A 14,722-nucleotide genomic window follows, 5' to 3' on the forward strand; every position below is an offset into this window, starting at 1 on the left:
ACGAGGCTTTTGAAGTCTCTATTTTAACTTTTTAAACATAATTTTTATTTTGAAAAACAAAAATAACTTCGGAAAATGCACATTCTACCACAGTATTTTATTAATATATGGCAACAAAAATTAGAGTACCCAAGGGATGTTTAAAACAATCTTAAAAAATTAAAAAGTCCAAGCATCGTGGCTTATGCCTGTAATCCCAGCATTTTGGGAAGCCAAGGCAGGAAGATCGCTTGAGCCTAGGGGTTTAAGACCAGCCTGGACAACAAAGCGAGACCCCATCTCTACAAAAAATTAGCCATGTGGTGGTAAGCACCTGTAGTCCTAGCTATTCTGGAGGGTGAGGCAGGAAGATCATTTGAGCCCAGGAGTTCAAGATTGTAATGAGCTATGATCACACCACTGCACTCCAGCCTGGGTGAGAGAGGGAGACCCTCTCTCAAAAACAAAACAAAACCTCAAAAAAACCTTTCATTAGTTTATTACACTTTAATAAAGAAAATAAATTTCTTCTTGGTTTAAACTGGATTCTGTGCATTATTTAGCAAAACCACTGAAATAAACATTCTTTTGACCAAAGTATTTGTAAAGATGAAATAAGTAATTACATTAAGTTCATTTTACAAAAGATTGGCTGGGGCTAAGAGGGAAAAAAGGAATATTTTGATAATAGTAATAAGCATTAGCAATAAGCTCTGATAAACCTTAAAAATAAGGAGGTACCCCAAAGCAAATTTAAATGAGAGATAAGTATGTATAACATTTTTAGATATTTTTGAGGGAATTTGATTTTGTGAATAAAAGTTAGGATTATCACTAAAATATAGGAGTCATTAGAACAAAAATAAAAACATTCACTACAGTCACTAACCATTCTTAAGCTACATTTTAGTAAGATTTAACTATAAAAAGTATTATATCTTTTTGGAAATGTAATTTAGGAATTAGGAAAAACAATTTGCATAAAGACCTAAAAACATATTATATACTGTCTATTTAATAACTACATTCTTTCTGTTTGCTGTCATCATGTAAATAATCAAAGCTCTTTTGACAAACTGACAAGTATCAATTCAATGGGCCGGGTGCGGTGGCTCACACCTGTATTCCCAGTGCTTTGGGAGGCTGAGATGGGCGGATCATGAGGTCAGGAGTTCAAGACCAGCCTGGCCAACATGGTGAACCTCATCTCTACTAAAAATACAAACATTAGCTGAGCATAGTGGCAGGCACTTGTAATCCTAGCTACTCGGAAGGTTGAGGCAGGAGAATCACTTGAACCCGGGAGGCGGAGGTTGCAGTGGGCCAAGACAGTGCCATAGCACTCCAGCCTGGTGACAGAGCAAGACTCCATCTCTGTCAAACAAACAAACAAAAACAAACAAACAAAAAAACACAGTGCAATGGATATAGCTCTTTAACTTGTTTGACTGCTATTAGAAGCAGTCATGATTCATTAAGCTTTTAGTTTGACCTATTTCTTTTCAAGCTTAGTAAACACAGCTGTTTTCAATGATTAAAAAGAAATGAACTGAAAGCAATATAAAAATGGACACTTAGATAAAACAAAGCTGAGTGGTTGCAGCATGCACATGTTGTCTTGTTTACTCTTATTTCTTTTTCTGTTTTTAATTTTTTTTCCAAGGACTGCTTTACAGACAGATACCCTTCCAAAATGGACATGAAAAAAGGAGTTTTAAATTTGTCAGGAAGGAATGATTCTTCTTAGAGCAATGAGTTTGTGGACATACAATGTTCATTTTCCAAAGCATATTGAAATTAAGGGAACATTAGTATTATTGGGTTTGCGGTTTATTTTAAAAATTCTAAAACTGAACAATCGTAGGAATGGAGAATAATACTTCCTTCTGATTTTTATTCTGGATATTTCAGCAGAGAATATGAAAGGATGACAGATTTATACCTAAAACAGATAAGATGACCTCAAAAAAAGACTTTTGTGCCTTTCTTGTGTATGCTCTTATATCTGAATTGACATATTTTCCTTTAAAGCCAGGCACAGTGGTTCATGCCTATAATCCCAGTACTTTGGGAGACCAAGGCAGGATTGATGGAGCCCAGGAGTTTGAGACCAGTCTGGGCAAAAAAAGTGAGATCCTGTCTGTAAAAAACAATTAAATAAAAAAATAATTGCCACTGCAGTGCTGTTTTCCTCTAGTCCCAACTATCTGGGAGGATGACGCTGAAGGAGGAGGATCTCTTGAGTCCAGAAGTTCAAGATTGCATTGAGCTGTAATCCCACCACTGCACTCCAGCTTGGGCAACAGAGTAAGACCCTATCTTTAAAAAAAAAAAAGAAAGAAAGAAAGAAAGAAATCTTCTTTAAAAACAAAATTAAGTAGGCCGGGCGAGATGGCTCATGCCTGCAATCCCAGCACTTTAGGAGGCCAAGGCAAGTGGATCACCTAAGGTTGGGAGTTCGAGACCAGCCTGACCAACATGGAAACCCTGTCTCTACCAAAAATACAAAATTAACTGGGCGTGGTGGCACATGCCTAAAATCCCAGCTAATCGGGAAGCTGAGGCAGGAGAATCGCTTGAACCTGGGAGGCGGGGGTTGCAGTGAGCTGAGATCATGCCATTGCACTGTAGCTGGGCAAAGAGTGAAACTCTATTTCAAAAAAAATAAGTATGCCTGTTACCTTTTTTTTTTTTTGGAGATGGAGTCTTGCTCCTGTCATGCAGGCTGGAGTGCAGTGGCACAATCTTCAACCTCCTGGGTTCAAGCGATTCTCCTTCCTCAGTTTCCAGAGTAGCTGGGATTATAGGTGTGCACCACCATGCCTGGCTAATGTTTGTATTTTTAGGAGAGACAGGGTTTCACCATGTTGTCTAGGCTTGTCTCCAACTACTGACCTCAGGTGATCCACCCGCTTCAGCCTCCCAAAGTGCTAGGATTACAGGCATGAACCACCATGACTGGCCAACCATTTCTCTCTTTCTCTTTCCTTCCTTCCTTTCTTTCCTTTCTCTCCCTTCCCTCTCTCCTTCCTTCCTTTCTTTCTCTCTCTTTCTCTCTTTCTTTCTTGATGGAATCTTACTCTGTCGCCAGGCTGGGGTGCAGTGGTATGATCGTGGCTCACTACAACCTCTGCCTCCTGAGTTCAAATGATTCTTCTGCCGCAACCTCTCGAGTAGCTGGGACTACAGAAATGCGCCACCATATTCAGCTAATTTTCGTATTTTTAGTAGAGACGGGGTTTTACCATGTTGGCCAGGACGGTCTCAATCTCTTGACCTCATGATCTGCCCGCCTGGGCCTCCCAAGGTGCTGGGATTACAGGTGTGAGCCACTGTACCTGGCGGGCCCCATTTCTTATTTAGTAAGATGCCAGATATTTTATATCTAAAGATAACAGATAAAATCAACTTATCTGCCACCTTTTAAAGAAAACTTGATGATCTCTCTACAACAGAACTACTCAGAGGATTTATGTAGATTTACTTGGTGGACAAAACCAGACAGCAAAAGACCTAGGGTAACAATAATTTTATGTGGGGATATAGAATTAAACTGCTTTCTTGAGACTAATATATATATATGTAAATGTGTATGACTTTTTTTATTGCTTACCTATGGACTCTAATAGTTTTTAGGCTGCTATATTTGCATTCTGAAATATTTCAGATTTTTTTTTTTTTTTTTGAGATGAAGTCTTGCTCTGTCACCCAGGCTGGAGTGCAGTGGTGCAATCTTTTTTTTTTTTTTTTTTGAAACGGAGTCTTGCTCTGTCGCCCAGGCTGGAGTGTAGTGGCGCAATCTCGGCTCACTGCAACCTCTGCCTCCTGGGTTCAAGCGATTCTTCTGCCTCAGCCTCCTGAGTAGCTGGGACCACAAGTGCGTGCCACCACGCCCGGCTAATTTTTGTATTTTAAGTAGAGACGGGGTTTCACCATGGCCAGGATGGTCTCGATCTCTTGACCTCGTGATCCACCCGCCTCGGCCTCCCAAAGTGCTGGGATTATAGGCATGAGCCACTGCGCCCGGCCCAGTGGTGCAATCTTAGCTCACTGCAATCTTCACCTCCCAGGTTCAAGCGATTCTCCTGCCTCAGCCTCCTGAGTCGCTAGAATTACAGGGGTACTCCACCATGCTGGGCTAATTTTGTATTTTTAGTAGAGATGAGGTTTGGCCAGGTTGGTCTTGAACTCCTGACCTCAAGTGATCCATCTGCCTTAGCCTCCCAAAGTGCTGGGTACAGGCATGAGCCACCACACCCAGCCTATACCCCACAATTAATGCCTAATATCTTAGAGTATTTTATACCCTAAAATACTATATTTTCAGAGATAATTCACCTGAAGCCAAATGCTATAAATAGTTTTTTGAGTGTTTTGAGAGTTGCCCATTTGGAGAGTCTACCCCTGGGAGAAGCAGCAGTTGCATTTACCTGCTATTTCAAAAGAATGTAATGTGTGTGTGTGTGCGTGTTCAATTAGTGACACTGGTGATAGTGTGAGAGGATTCAAACTATCCTGTTCACATATTTTGTAAGAACTTTGTAGTAGTCAACTTCTTAGACATCTTTAAAATTTTTTTCTCATTTTCTTGAAATATACTTCTATAGCTTTTACTTTGCTGTTACTGTGTAAGCATACTAGTAATGAAATTAAGAGGTTATAATTGTATAGGGCATATTATGTGGTACTTCTAAATTTGTAATAAAAATTACATCACAAGTTTATATACAAATGTTTATCTCTTCACCTAATTTTTTTTTTAAGTAATAGAGACAATGCCTCACTGTGTTGCCCAGGCTGGACTTGAACTTCTGGCCTCATGTGATCCCTTCCACTTTGGCATACCAAAATGCTGGGATTATATGCATGAACCACTTCGACTAGCCCCCACGTCTCTATTTTATTATTTTATTTTGAGACAGAGTCTCGCTCTGTCACTCAGGCTGGAGTGCAGTGTGCAATCTCAGCTCACTGCAACCTTTGCCTCCCAGGTTCAAGGATTCTCCTGCCTCAACCTCCCAAGTAGCTGGGATTATAGGTGCACACCACCACGCTGGGCTGATTCTGTGTTTTCAGTAGAAATTAGGTTTCACCATGTTGGTCAGGATGGTCTCGAACTCCTGACCTCAAGTGATCCACCCACCTCAGCCTCCCAAAGTGCTAGGATTACAGGTGTGAGCCATGGCGCCTGGCCAGTACCGCTCTATTTTAGTAGATCCTTTTCTTAACATTGTGTAATTTCTAAATCATTGAATAACACCTCTTCAAATTCATACCTATTTTTCTTTGCTTCCTCAAATGTAACTTTGTTCCAATATGATGCCATCAAAGTATATGAGCAGAAACCTCATTATAAAATGCCTTATTATTCTGATTAAGTTATACATAATTATGAAAATGACATCTCATATTTCTCACTTGCCCCTTAAAACTGTTCTGTGAAGTATGAAGCAAAGGTAAAAGGCTTGCCCATATTAACAGAAATAGCAAGTGGCAGAGGTATTCCAGCTCTTATTTCAACTTTCTTTCTGCAATATTTTACCCTTCTAGCCAAATGATAGTATTTCTGTGTATGATGTATCTCAGAAAATTGTGTGGTTATACACTAATGCAGTACACAATTAATTTTATAATCATATGAAATTAAAAATAAATGCCATTCATCAGACTATTCCCCCAAAAGACTACTGAAGTTTTAAAAAATCATTAGAAAGGATTCTAAATAACCACTATGTTTAAAGAGTTTAAGCACTCACTGCTGCTTTTCTTGGTCCCCAAGGTCTGGCCATCTTCTAAAGAGTTTGAACCCACTGAAGAACTATCTTGACTGTCTTGATGAGGGAGCTGAAGAAATCCTTCACTGGAGTCTGAGCGGGTAGGTGTTAATGTTAGAGATTTCTGACGTTCCCGATTAATATCTTTCTTAGACTTTATCAATTTTCTCATTTTTAGAGTAATCCAGTTGCCTCTCCTAACAGAATTTTAAAAATTGTTATCAGTTTAAAATTCAACATACAAATCCTTCACAAAATTAGAAGTCATCACAATATTAAAAATAAGTTTTTTTCAAAAAAAGAATTCATAAAATTTGGTTAATGGTACCTTCTAGGAGGAGATGGGTCATAAAATTTGTACTGATCCATAATTTTCTCTTCTAATTTCTCCTTCTGACGTCTTAATTCATTTAACTTATCACTATAAAAATAAAAATTACTTTTTAGGACAGGTATCATATTTTGTACAGATATAAATATTAAATTATTTTGTGACTATGATCTAACTTCTTCCCAAAACATAAAAAAATATAGATACCAGGGTTGGCAACTAAGATTATATTAGGTAGTAACAATGGGAATTTTTCCATGTTCCCCTTTTTGATTAAAAAATTTGCAACATTTTTTTTTTCCTTTTTTGGAAGAAAGGTGATCTATTACAATTTATAGCAGCAAAAAATAAAAACATTGGATAGTTTGCTTACAATTATAGATATAATGAATTATCTTGCAAACACATGTTAATGCAAATAGATTTTTTTCTTTTTGCCAAAATTACTCAGGCTTCATTTACTTGTAGAGAATTATTTCCTGACTCCAGCAATGCATGAGTCACCACATCCTAGTCTCATTTTTATATTCTCAGTAGTATTTACTAAATAGAGAAACATCAAAGGCCACTAAAGTAATGTCTCTAAAAAAACCCCACAGTGCCAAAGAATACTATTTACTTAAGAAACATTAGTGATCATTTACAATGAAGAAGGCATGAGGTGTATATAAAGATGAACGATAAATAGCTGTGTTTATAATATAGGAGAAGATATACCTATAGATTACTATTAACATATAATGTGTGTGTTTGTGTGTATATATAAAAAGACTATATAATCCAAGGAAGTAGCAGTACCAAAATAAAATACTGTGCAAGTACAACAGGAACTTATAGAAGGTGAATACATCCCTCTTAGGTCACGAAATAAATCCCCATGAAGAAAAAGGCCATTTTTAGATAGGCTGAAAGGGAAAGATAAGAATACTAAATTATGTTGGTATAGTGTACGAAGTTAAAAAAATGCTAAATTATGTTTAGCTTGAATGTTGTAGGCTGAGAGGAAGTACAGAGGTAGAGTTTTGGTTTTAGATTTTGATCAGTAGGAAATCAGAAGAATTGAAAGTTTCATTACAAAATGGTAAGAAATCTTTGTTTAAAGTAGTTTAACCTAATGATGGAACAGGATATATCAGAAAGATTGGAGATAAGGCCGGGCGCGGTGGCTTAAGCCTATAATTCCAGCACTTTGGGAGATGGAGGTGGGTGGATAATTTGAGCTCAAGAATTTGAGACCAGCCTGGCCAGTGTGGTGAAACTCTGTTTTTACAACAAATACAAAAATTAGCAGCGTGCGACAGTGTTTGCCTATAGTCCCAGCTACTCAGGAGGCTGAGGCAGGAGACTTGCCTGAACTCAGGAGGTGGAGTTTGCAGTGAACTGAGATTGCACTACTGCACTTCAGCCTGGCTGACAGAGCAAGATTGAAAAATAAAAAAAGACTGGAGATAAGAAAACATTCAGGAGGCTAATGGGGTAGTCTATTTGAGAGGAAAGGCTGAATTACAGTGGTGGAGACTGGGAGAAACTAACTTGAGAGATTCTGTAGGAGATGCCTTGTGAACAGATGTTGCCAACAGTTATACCACAGCACAAACAGCAGACAGCCTACATTTATTATTAACCAACTGCTTGGATCTGAGGCCTGCAGAAGAGGTGACATTTGAAAAGTTAATGGCTGTATTAACCAAGGCCATAGCTCCCAATTCATTTCTCCTTTTACTGGTTGAAATATCATTAAGAACCTTCAAATTCTCAGTACTGCCTGTCCACTGCCATCTTGCTAGGACCATGTGATAGAGGCATTTAGCTAGAAATATCTGACGTGCAAGATGGATACTTGTAACTTAAATTCAGTAAGTCAGAATAGATAATAATCTTTGGAAGTCAACTATCTAGACATAAGCACCTTCACCTGGAAATGTATTAGTCACCAAGGGTCAGAATAGTAAGACAACAAAGCTTTGGATAACGCCTCTGCTTAAGGGACAGGAGACTCAAATGCCAAAAGCTTTATATATACTCAAAGCTTCTTAACCTAAAACAAAGCTTCTTTTGGAAGCAAGGAAAGGAATACATACCCTAGAAAAGACTAAAAGGACTAAAGGTGGAGCCCAAGGTGTACAGCCACAAATATGAAATTTCTTTGAGGTTTTACATTTACTTTGAAAGTTTACACAAATTCTGCCTTTGTTCCATGATATACCTGTGTATTAATATAGAAATAATGTTCCCTGACTGAAATTTTTTGGTAAGACCAGTGCTTCAGAAAAATGTATGCTGTATCCTGGTTTCACATGTGCCCTGGCTATTTCTGTATATCAAGTCTGAAAGGTACAGAATACTAATTCATGCACTCCTTGAATAATCTGGAAAGTAAGTGTTACCTGTATTTTAGAGAAGAAGAAACTAATGATCAAAGAAATGAAGTGACTTGTCTGTAGTCACATAGCTAGTGAGTGGATGAATTGGGACATGAATCAGAAGCTGATTTCAACATCTGAGCTATTTCTGTTATACTACGGTGCTTCTCATTTGTGGGCGAAAAGAGAAGGGATATATTGAGTAAAGATGAATCAATGTGTAGTAATACAAAGACTACCACTGGGCTGCATAGGCCAAAATCTGAGTCTTAACAGATTCTTTAACTCTCTGGAGATACAACTTACCAATAATTAAGCCTGTCAATTCTCTTTCACAGGTCTTGCAGCTTGATCTCAACTCCTTTGTATGGCATAGAACAACCTTTGTAAACTGGTTCCTGACTATTTAGCCACTTCCCTATTGCACCCCTCCTTTCCTCAATTTTGCTTCAGAAAGCACAGTTAATTTTTAGGTCCTATAAAGCACCACAACATACTTTCATCACACCTCCATGATTTTGTATTGCAGCTCTCTTGGCCTGGCATGCCTCCTTAAGCAAACTCTTATTGAACCTTTAAGTCTCAGCTCAAGTCTCATCTTTGGAAAGTTCACCTCGCCTCTCCCAGACTAAGATACTCCTGCCCCTATATATACTATATTTCTATGTCCTCCTACATATATTTCCATTATATAGAATTACTGTATTTAAATGTTTATTTATATACCTTGCTTTATATTACTAATTCCTTAAGAGCAAGATTCACATGTTTTCATGTTAGTATTTCTGGTTATTAGGATAGTGCCTAGAATATAAGCACTCAAAAATATTTGTTGAAATAATGTTGAAAATCAATAAAAATTAGCATGAATTTTCTCTGCCACTGGGTATGGCAACGATAAAGTCATGAGTAACATATTTCAGAGTGAAAATTATTTGGTACCTACATGTACTGTCTTTGTTCAACATGAAAAAGATCCTTGCTTTCCATATTCTGCTCCAAAAGTGTTCTGTTCTGTAGCATTAATGTCTGAATTTGATCTAGTAGATGTCGATTTTCTTCTTCTAAATTTCCTTTAAGTTGGCTTAGCAACTGTTTAAACACAAATATTTTTTTAAAAATCAACATTTACATTTAACATAAACCATCTGAAAAACATGAAGTACTACACAAAGACTTAAGTGTTCCACTATTTGAACAACTAGATGATTGTACTTTGATCAGAGCATTATTATTTTAGTGATAATGATAGCTACAGCACTGGGTTACATGCCATATATATATATTTTTTCCTAATTCTCACAAACACTGGGTCTGATATATAATAAATTATCTAACTCCCCAAATGCTGCTTTCTGTCTTTAAAACTGTTTATCTTATAGTATAGCCTAAAAGCTAGATTCAAATATCTAGTATTTTATTTACCTATGAAATGTTGGACAAGTTAGTTCTCAGATCTATGAAAGATGGATAGATATGAGCTCTATCACCCCAGAAGATTGTTTCAAGGATTAATACATGTAAAGTATCTAGTAGCAAGCATACAGCACACATTAAGTACTTAGTATGTCTCATAATTTCCCCATTCACTGTTTTCTTTTTTTTTTTGAGACGGAGTTTCGCTCTTGTTGCCCAGGCTAGAGTGCAATGGTGTGATCTCGGCTCACTGCAACCTCTGCCTCTCGGGTTCAAGTGATTCTCCTGCCTCAGCCTCCCGAGTAGTTGGGATTACAGGTGCCCACCACCATGCCCAGCTAATTTTGTATTTTTAGTAGAGACGGGGTTTCTTCATGTTGGTCAGGCTGGTCTCGAACTACTGACCTCAGGTGATCTGCCCTCCTTGGCCTCCCAAAGTGCTGGGATTACAGGTATGAGCCACTGTGCCTGGCCTCCATCCACTGTTTTCAAGAAACCTTAAAAGTCTGTGTATAGTTTTTGTGGCTTGATCAAGGGAAATCGGGTAATTTAGTCAATAGTTGGTATTAACATCTGGCATTACTAGTAGTTGGGCTGCCAGCAGCACTGGGCCTTTTGTACCCAGTTAGTAGAAAGTGGAAATATGCTTTAGCTAGGCCAGAGATTCAAACAGAAGTTCAGAAGGTCCAAAGTAGTGATTCAAAAAATTTGGCATCCCTTGTAGAGTAGATATCTGGGCCCCAGCATTCAAATTCAGCAGGTCTAGAGTAAAGCCCAGAGATCTGTATCAAAAAAGCAAAAGCACCTAACACATACCCGCCCTGCCTATACCACCCACCCCCTAAAAAAAGAAAATAAACATTTTGAAACATTTCAAAAGGTAGAGAAAATCTGGGAGAATGATGTTATAAATAACCATAAGCAACCATCTAGATCTGTAACCGTCAATATCATATTATGTTTGTTTTATTTATCTGTATTTTGTTAAACTGAAACACATGTGGTAGATTCCTTAAAAAACTGAATGCATTTATTTTCTTCCCTGTACCTATGCCCTCTTGCAATGTGAATTCTCACTTTTCCCGTAAATAAGTGGAATCTATTTCCCTTCTTCTTGAATTTGGAATGCTTTTGGCCAAGAGAAAGGGGTGGAAGTGATGGTATAACTAGCCCTCAAGTTGCCTGTGTACTCCCACTCAGACTCTCGGAACCCTGCTGGAGGATGGAGAGACCACATGGAAGAGAAAAGGGTTATCCCTGCTGAGGCCACCATAGACCCGCCAGCCCTCAGCATACATGCCAGCTAATTACAGATGCAGGAGCAAACCCGTGGCCTATACATCATTGAGTAGATTAGCATATCTGCTCAGCAAACTCAAGACTCATTAGGCAAAAAGAAATGTTTACCGTCCATTACCACCAAGAGTTCTCTCATTTTTAAAGAGCATCATTGGTGTCAATAGACAACTGATAAAACATATATACAGAAAAAAGAACAATTTTTGTTTTTTTGGTTAGATGGAGTTTCACTCTTTCATCCAGGCTGGAGGGAAGTGGCATGATCTTGACTCACTGCAACCTCTGTACTCCAAGTTCAAGCAATTCTCCTGCCTCGGCCTCCCAAGTAGCTGGAATTACAGACATGCGCCACCACACCTGACTAATTTTTGTATTTTTAGTAGAGATGGGGTTTCACCATGTTGGCCAGGTTGTTCTCGAACTCCTGACTTCAGGTGATCCACCCGCCTCAGCCTCCTCAAGTGCAGGGATTACAGGCGTGAATCACCAAGCCTGGCCGGAGAACAAATTTTAAGTGTGTATATATATATACACACACATATATATATGAATCATCACAAAGATAACATATGTGTTAAACCAGCATCTGGATCAAGAAACAGAATATTAATTGTATTCCAGAAACACTTGTTCTACCTTTCCACCAATGTAAACTATTATCTCAACCTCTTATACCATAGATTAGTTTTTTCTACCTCCACTAAATCATGTGATTATATGACTTAGCCCTCAGCCAATAATTAACATTTGACCCAAGTTATGAGAATTATCCAGGGATGCAAAGATAGCTAGGGCCCTCTCTGGTCTCTCTTGAACAGTTTTCTGGACCACCAGTGACATGTGGGATCTTATGAAGACCCACTGAGGCTGATTCATTTCTTGAAACTCCTGGTTTAATTTTTGACAAGTTCACTGGTCTCTTACTTGCCCCAACCAATATTTCAACCTCAAGTTATCTGAGAGTTGACCTTTGACAACTCTCCCAGGCATGGGGCTTTTCTATGCTCTGTTCCAAATCAAGTCAGTTTCCTCCAGTAGAAAAGTTGCTGGTTGGCCGGGCACAGTGGCTCACGCCTGTAATCCCAGTACTTTGGGAGGGTGAGGTGGGCAGATCACGAGGTCAAGAGATCGAGACCATCCTGGCCAACATGGTGAAACCCAATCTCTACTAAAAAACACAAAAATTAGATGGGCATGGTGGTGCATGCCTATAGTCCCAGCTACTCAGGAGACTGAGGCAGGAGAATTGCTTGAACCCAGGAGGCAGAGGTTGCAGTGAGCCAAGATTGCACCACTGCACTCCAGCCTGGCAACTGGCGACAGAGCAAGACTGTCTCAAAAAAAAAAAAAAAGAAAAGTTGCTGGTTTTCACAGCTTGCCCTATTCTCTGTCAGACTATCAGGTATAGGAACCAGGAAAGGAGAAGAGGAATGGAAGAAGCCCCAAGATGAATGCCTCAGATAACCACAGTTCCTTCCCAGGGTTGAATAGCTTTGCTTTAAGAAATACTTCTCCATTTGTTATATGCCCTTGTTGAGTTCCAGAGTCCTAATATTGTTGTTTTGGACAATTTTATTGTTTGTAATTCTGTCCAATTTTATTGTTACTTAAGGATTTGATTTGCCACATTTCTCACTCTACCATTCTGGAGGTATGCCATCCTAATAACAATTTATTTAGACTTTTATAAATCATAAGTAGAATGAATTGCTTTCTGAGCTTCATTAGGTAATTAATCGTATGTTGTTTCCAACCAATTTTTCTATTGGTTTATAATTTCCTGCCAGGTGTAAACATTTTTTCATTAAATGAATAGACAATTTTAAAATTTTCAAAGAATCTGGACATAAGTTTAACCTAATAATTTTTAAAAGATCATAATTAATGATATGGGAAGTTGTTCTGAATTACTTGTAAGTTTCAATGATACTTGACCAAAATCTTTTACAAATACTCCACTAAATGTACACTGCTACTCTTATTATAATACAGTCATTTATTTCTTAGGCATGTCTTGGTGCCTAAAGGAAAGATACAGTGATTAAGCTTATTAAAGCTCACCTCACACTGGTTATTCAGCTTGGTGGATGTAATATCCAATTGTTGGTATTGTTCCTTTAGCTTTGAAAATTCAGCTTCTAATCTTGTTTGTTCCAGTTTGGAATTATTCAGAAGACTTTTCAAATTTTTATGGTCAGTTTGTAGAACTTCAGTCTCTTTTAAAAGTTGACTATAAGTATGATTCAACCTATAATTAGAAATCATATAATTAGATTATCTTAATAGCTTTTAGTGTGATTTACACAATATGAAATGATATAAATAACATTAAGGCAGACTTAGAATAAAAGACTGTTTTGTAAGTTATTAAACTTAGCAAAAATCAGTTTCTATTCTGTAAAAACTAGATTTTAAAAAATTCTGAGTACCCTTCCCTTGAAAAGAATTTTTAATTTCCTTTTTTCATCCACCCATGTGCACACTGGGAAAAAATTTTTTTAGTCTTTAAACATGTTGAAGTATAGGTACTCAAAGTTTCGAGCATTAATAAGAAAGTATTGGCTGGGTGTGATGGTCCATGCCTGTAATCCCAGCATTTTGGGAGGTGGAAGCAGGACCATCACTTGAGGCCAGGAGTTTGAGAACAGCCTTGGAGATCATAGTGAGACCATATCTCTACAAAAACTAAAAGTTAAAATTTTAAAAACATTAAAAATTAGCCAGGCATGGTGGTGTGTGCCAGTAGTCTCAGCTACCTCGGAGGCTGAGGTGGGAGGATTGATTGAGCATAGGAGTTTGAAGGTGCAGTAAGCTATGATCATGCTACTGAACTTCAGCTTGGGCAACAGAGCAAGATCCTGTCTTTTTCTTTTTCTGAGATGGAGTCTCACTCTGTCACCCAGGCAGGAGTGCAGTGGCACGATCATGGCTCACTGCAACCTCTGCCTCCTGAGTTCAAGCATTTCTCTTGTCTCAGCTACCTGAGTAGCTAGGACTACAGGTGCATGCCACCACATCCAGCTAATTTTTCTATTTTTAGTAGAGAAGGGGTTTTACCATGTTGGTCACGCTGGTCTCAAACTCCTGACCTCAAGTGATCTACCTGCCTCGCCCTCCCAAAATGCTGGGTTTACAGGTGTGAGCCCCTGCACCCAGCCTATTCTATTTTTTAAAATTCTAAACTCAAACTATGGTTGGTACTACAAAGGGGCAGTATATATTTTGGATGTAAAGAATAATACAGAATTAAATATATATATATATATAGACACACAAATATATGTATATACTTTCTATATAAAATATATATGTTTATTATATATAATGTATATTTATTACCTATCATTTTCACCACAAAGTTTCTTGTATTCTGCAGCTACTATTTCATGGTTTTTATTTTCAAGTAGCATTTTTTCCTGTTCTACTTTGAGCATCTTTTCCAAATCTTCCAATTGTCCTTTCTGTTTTAGTAACTGATTGTAACTGGGGGAAAAAAAGATATTTGGTTTATAATATTTCCAAAAAAGAAATTTTAGAAATGAAGGAAATAAATAATTTAT

At 37.9% G+C, this 14,722-nt stretch overlaps 1 protein-coding gene across 8 annotated transcripts in view; it reads right to left on the reverse strand.

Moving 5' to 3' along the window:
* The window catches only part of CCDC88A (coiled-coil domain containing 88A), a 123,801-nt gene that overhangs the window by 15,725 nt on the left and 93,354 nt on the right, over positions 1 to 14,722 (reverse strand). For all 8 annotated transcript variants that reach the window (XM_064364115.1, XM_064364110.1, XM_064364112.1 and 5 more), the window contains exons 21-25: positions 14,502 to 14,645; positions 13,224 to 13,410; positions 9,394 to 9,539; positions 6,082 to 6,174; positions 5,736 to 5,950 (exon numbers count right to left, since the gene is read on the reverse strand). In XM_064364115.1, coding sequence (XP_064220185.1) covers positions 5,736 to 5,950; positions 6,082 to 6,174; positions 9,394 to 9,539; positions 13,224 to 13,410; positions 14,502 to 14,645 — 785 coding nt within the window. The remainder of the gene's footprint in view (positions 1 to 5,735; positions 5,951 to 6,081; positions 6,175 to 9,393; positions 9,540 to 13,223; positions 13,411 to 14,501; positions 14,646 to 14,722) is intronic.

The sequence above is a fragment of the Aotus nancymaae genome, unplaced genomic scaffold (genome assembly GCF_030222135.1).
Source record: "Aotus nancymaae isolate 86718 unplaced genomic scaffold, 86718_ANA_hifiasm-v0.15.2.pri h1tg000057l, whole genome shotgun sequence".
NCBI classification, from domain to species: Eukaryota; Metazoa; Chordata; class Mammalia; order Primates; family Aotidae; genus Aotus; species Aotus nancymaae.